This window comes from Citrus sinensis, chromosome 8 (genome assembly GCF_022201045.2).
Source record: "Citrus sinensis cultivar Valencia sweet orange chromosome 8, DVS_A1.0, whole genome shotgun sequence".
In the NCBI taxonomy this organism is placed as follows: Eukaryota; Viridiplantae; Streptophyta; class Magnoliopsida; order Sapindales; family Rutaceae; genus Citrus; species Citrus sinensis.
In genome coordinates this window covers 19,390,484-19,394,821 of record NC_068563.1, presented here as the reverse complement: position 1 = coordinate 19,394,821, position 4,338 = coordinate 19,390,484, and the positions used below count along the sequence as shown (strand labels likewise).

At 38.6% G+C, this 4,338-nt stretch overlaps 1 protein-coding gene across 1 annotated transcript; it reads left to right on the top strand.

Annotated features, from left to right (window-relative positions):
* The first annotated feature begins 1,680 nt into the window (after nt 1-1,680).
* Nucleotides 1,681-4,015, top strand: LOC102631325 (pentatricopeptide repeat-containing protein At5g13770, chloroplastic-like). Its single transcript, XM_052432737.1, has 3 exons — nt 1,681-1,808; nt 1,941-2,037; nt 2,749-4,015. Exons 1-3 carry the CDS (start codon nt 1,681-1,683, stop codon nt 3,931-3,933), a joined length of 1,410 nt encoding a protein of 469 aa, XP_052288697.1. The 3' UTR covers nt 3,934-4,015.
* The last annotated feature ends 323 nt before the right edge of the window (nt 4,016-4,338 follow it).

Here is a 4,338-nt window from a genome sequence, read left to right as displayed (position 1 = left end):
ATTTTGTTCCAATAGTTCTTCTTTGTTCCCGCTTTCAATTCCAATTCCATATTTATTCTTGAAAAATATTTACAAGATAAAAATTAACAAATTACGAATTAATTTAACATAAAATATATTTGGGGAGTATTAAAATAATGGAAAAATAATGAACGCATTAATCGATACAATAAGTGAAAAACTAATAATTTTATCCTTATTAAATGTACACTTTTTAGTGTCAATCAATATATAAACACTTAACCATGCATGAGTAAGAATTATAAGGATAGAGGCTCTCTCCACACGTGCGTGTGTAGGGGGGTGCAAATTCAAGACTGATTTGGTTGAACTTGTGTGTGCCCCTGCGTACGCGAATGTCAGCCCAAAATCATCCAAGCTTGCATGGCACGTTTTTAATTTTTTATTGTAACAGTTTCACATTTTTTGAATTCAAAGGATTTGTAACAGCTTCACAACAATTATTTTTTAGCTGTTATACAATTCACGTTTTTTTAATTCAATTTTGAAATCAATTCATTGAATTGAATTGGCTGTTATAACAATTAAATGACATTTTTTGAATTCAGAAATTCAATACAAAGTTGTTGTTACATCCTCATATGAGTATAAAAAGGCACCTCCTCTTCTGTTTTTGGACACACAAAAACCAACACAAAGAGCACTTGCAATTTTTCTTTCCTCCTTCTTTCGTCTGTTTTTTTTATCGAGGTTGCCGCTATTGTGGTTCGTCGGAATTACCTGTCTGTGCTTGACCAGAAATTTGTGCCCGTTGTATCCTGGGAAACATTTATCAGTAGACCTAAAGCACTTCAGTAGGTGATAAATCTGTTTTAAGGAAACTCACCTGTGCAGGCCTCAGGTTTCATTTAATGTTTCGATCTTTCTTTTCCCTGCTGTTTTTCAGTTTTGATTTCCACTTGTTGCTTACGTTGCTGCAGTTAATTTACCTACTGGTTTTATTTGTTTAACTCACTGTGATTGTTTTTTTCTTACAAATACATGAGTAAATGTGCAACCTGTCAACAAACAAAGGCAGAAACACTCAAGCCGGTAGGACTTCTCCAGCCTCTGTCAATCCCTTGTCAGGTATGGGATGATATTACACTAGACTTTATTGAAGGTTTACCTTGCTCACAACGGAAGAATACTATTCTGGTGGTGGTAGATCGATTGAGTAAATCAGCACATTTTATGGCTCTTTTTCATCCTTACTCGGCAAAAACAGTGGCGGAAAATTTTTTTGAGGGAGTAGTGAAGTTGCACGGCATGCCCAAATCAATCATTAGCGACCTAGACCCTATATTCATCAGCAAATTTTGACAAGAGTTCTTCAATTTATCCGGCACCAAACTCAAAATGAGCTCGACGTACCACCCGGAAACCGACGGCTAAACGGCGGTAATTAATCGATGCTTGGAACAGTACTTGAGATGTTTTATTCACCAGTGGCCGTGAAAGTGGCATTCTTTTTTGCCGTGGGCAGAATTTTGGTAAAACACCACATTCCACGTCTCCACCGGAATGACTCCATTCCAAGCTTTGTATGGAAGACCACCTCCAGCCGTGCCCATGTATTAACTTGGTTCCTCGCCGGTGCATGAGGTTGATCAAGCCTTACATTCGCGTGATGAACTGCTCTTACAATTAAAGAAAAACTTAGCCACATCAGCTAACAGAATGAAGCAAATAGCTGACAAGGGTCGCCGCGACGTTGAGTTCAAGCAGGGAGATATGGTGTTATTAAAGTTGCAGCCCTATCGGCAGACTTCAGTGTTGAGAAGGGCATATCAGAAATTAGCTTGCAGGTACTTTGGGCCGTATTTCGTTCTTCGCAAAGTTGGAGCCGTTGCCTAAGAACTACAATTACCAGAGAATGCTCGAATTCACCCGGTGTTTCACGTCTCTTTGCTTAAGAAAGCCGTGGGTGATTTCCTTAGCAACGGCGTCCATTTACCACCTGTGGATGATGAAGGCTCGGTGATCATGGACCCTAAAGCTATCCTTGACACACGTTGGGTGAAGAGAGGAGGTAAAGTAATCGAGCAGAATCTAGTCCGTTGGAAAAAAATGCCGGCTGAAGACGCAACCTGGGAGGATGCCATAATGCTGCGCCAACAATTCCCTCATCAGACCCTTGAGGACAAGGGTATTCTTCATGGCGGAGGCAATGATAGAAAGCAAATGCATGAGCCACGAAGATCTGGAAGAATGCCAAAGCCAAACCATAAGTATATTACGTGAGAGCGTAAGTTGACTCCCATGCAAGCCATGCATGCATATGCATGTGCAGTTTCACGTGTAGATATTGTGAAGATGAGTACGGGAGCGGTGATCTTGGGATGGCCTTATCACAGAAGTTGCTTTTGGGATAACCTTATCAAGTTGCTTTTGATTATATTTCTGTTATGAAATATTAGCTAAGTCGTTATTTTAATATTTCTTTTATTGATTTCAGCCGTGATGGTGGGTTGAAAATCAAAGTCTTGTGGCTATAAATAAGCTCCAGAATATGAATAAAAGCATCAAGAATTCAAACTGTAATTATTTGGTTATTTCTCACCATAAGTAGAAAAGTATTACTAGCATTACTCGTAATCGTTAGTTGCATCTGCCTGGGACCTAACATGGCCATTTCCTCTTCTTCAGACTGTTCATTGGCTTTGATTAACACTACTTACACATGCATAAAAAAATCCCATAGAGACATTATCTTTTCAACATGCGAAGCCTTTCCCTTTGTAACAGACTAACAGTCAATCCAAGCTCCATTATTACGAGAAGATGAAATCTGCTGGAATTGTTCTTGATTCTGGTTGCTATTGTCAGATTATGGAAGCATATTATAAAATTAGTGACTCGGAAAAAGTAGCTGCTCTGTTTCTTGAATGTGAGAGTAGGAAGTTAGATTTAACTCCGTCTTCAACTCATATGTATAAGATTTTATGTGATTCCTTAGGGAAATCTGGTCGAGCTTTTGAAGCTCTCAAGTTCTTTAGGGATATGAAGGAAAAGGGTATTTTAGAGGATCCTTCAGTTTATGCTTCTTTGATATGCTCTTTCGCTAGTATTACGGAAGTAAAGGTAGCTGAAGAGCTATTCAAAGAAGCAGAGGAGAAGGGAATGTTGAGGGATCTGGAAGTTTTTTTGAAACTCGTTTTGATGTATATTGAAGAAGGGATGGTGGAGAAGACTCTTGAAGTTGTTGAGTCTATGAAGAATGCAAAAGTGAATATTTCTGACTGCATTTCGTGTGTAATTGTTAATGGCTTCTCTAAAAGAAGAGGATATTGGGCTGCTGTCAAGGTTTATGAACAGCTGATCTCCCAGGGCTGCATTCCAGGACAAGTGACCTATGCTTCAATCATAAATGCATATTGCAGAATAGGGTTGTATTCGAAAGCGGAGAAGGTGTTCATAGAGATGCAACAAAAGGGGTTTGATAAATGTGTTGTGGCATATTCTAGCATGGTTGCAATGTATGGCAAAACAGGAAGGATAAGAGATGCAATGCGGCTTGTGGCTAAAATGAAAGCGAAAGGTTGTGAGCCAAACGTATGGATATACAATTCCCTTATGGACATGCATGGCAGGGCTAAGAACTTGAGACAGGTGGAGAAGTTATGGAAGGAAATGAAACGAAGAAAGGTGACTCCAGAGTACAATATGGCGAGGGGGTTTGATATGTTTGTGAAATTTTACAATGAATTTAAAATGAATGGAGGTGTCATCGATAGAGCTATGGCTGGAATCATGGTTGGGGTTTTCTCCAAACTTAGTCAGATAGAAGAATTAGTGAAGCTTTTGGGAGACATGAAATCTGAAGGAACGAAGCTAGATGAGCGGCTTTACCATTCCGCTATGAATGCTTTAAGGGATGCTGGGCTGCAAATGCAAGCACAATGGCTGCAGCAGAACTTTGAGGGCACGTAATATTTGCTATATATCGCCCCATAGCTACTTCTTTTGTGAGAAGTGAGAAATGACGAATTGTCCAACTTCTAACATATGGCATCGTAGCAATTGAAGATCACATATCTTCAATCTAATTTATTTCATTTTTTTTCATTCTACTTTTATTTTATTTGAAGATCAAATATTAGTATTACACTACTTAATAAAAATGTAATACAAAATTGGGTAAGCTTATCAGTACCACTCACTTTTGCAATCCCTTTGGCTATGTTCATCCTAATTGTTCCCAAAGCTCATAATTATGCTGTGACTTGTTCCTCCAAATTCTTTTTATTTTTTTTCTTTCTTTCGAAAAACTCTTCGAAATTATAAGTTTAATGGTTGTACTAAGGTAGCGTTTACATTTTGAATTGAAGCGGGAAT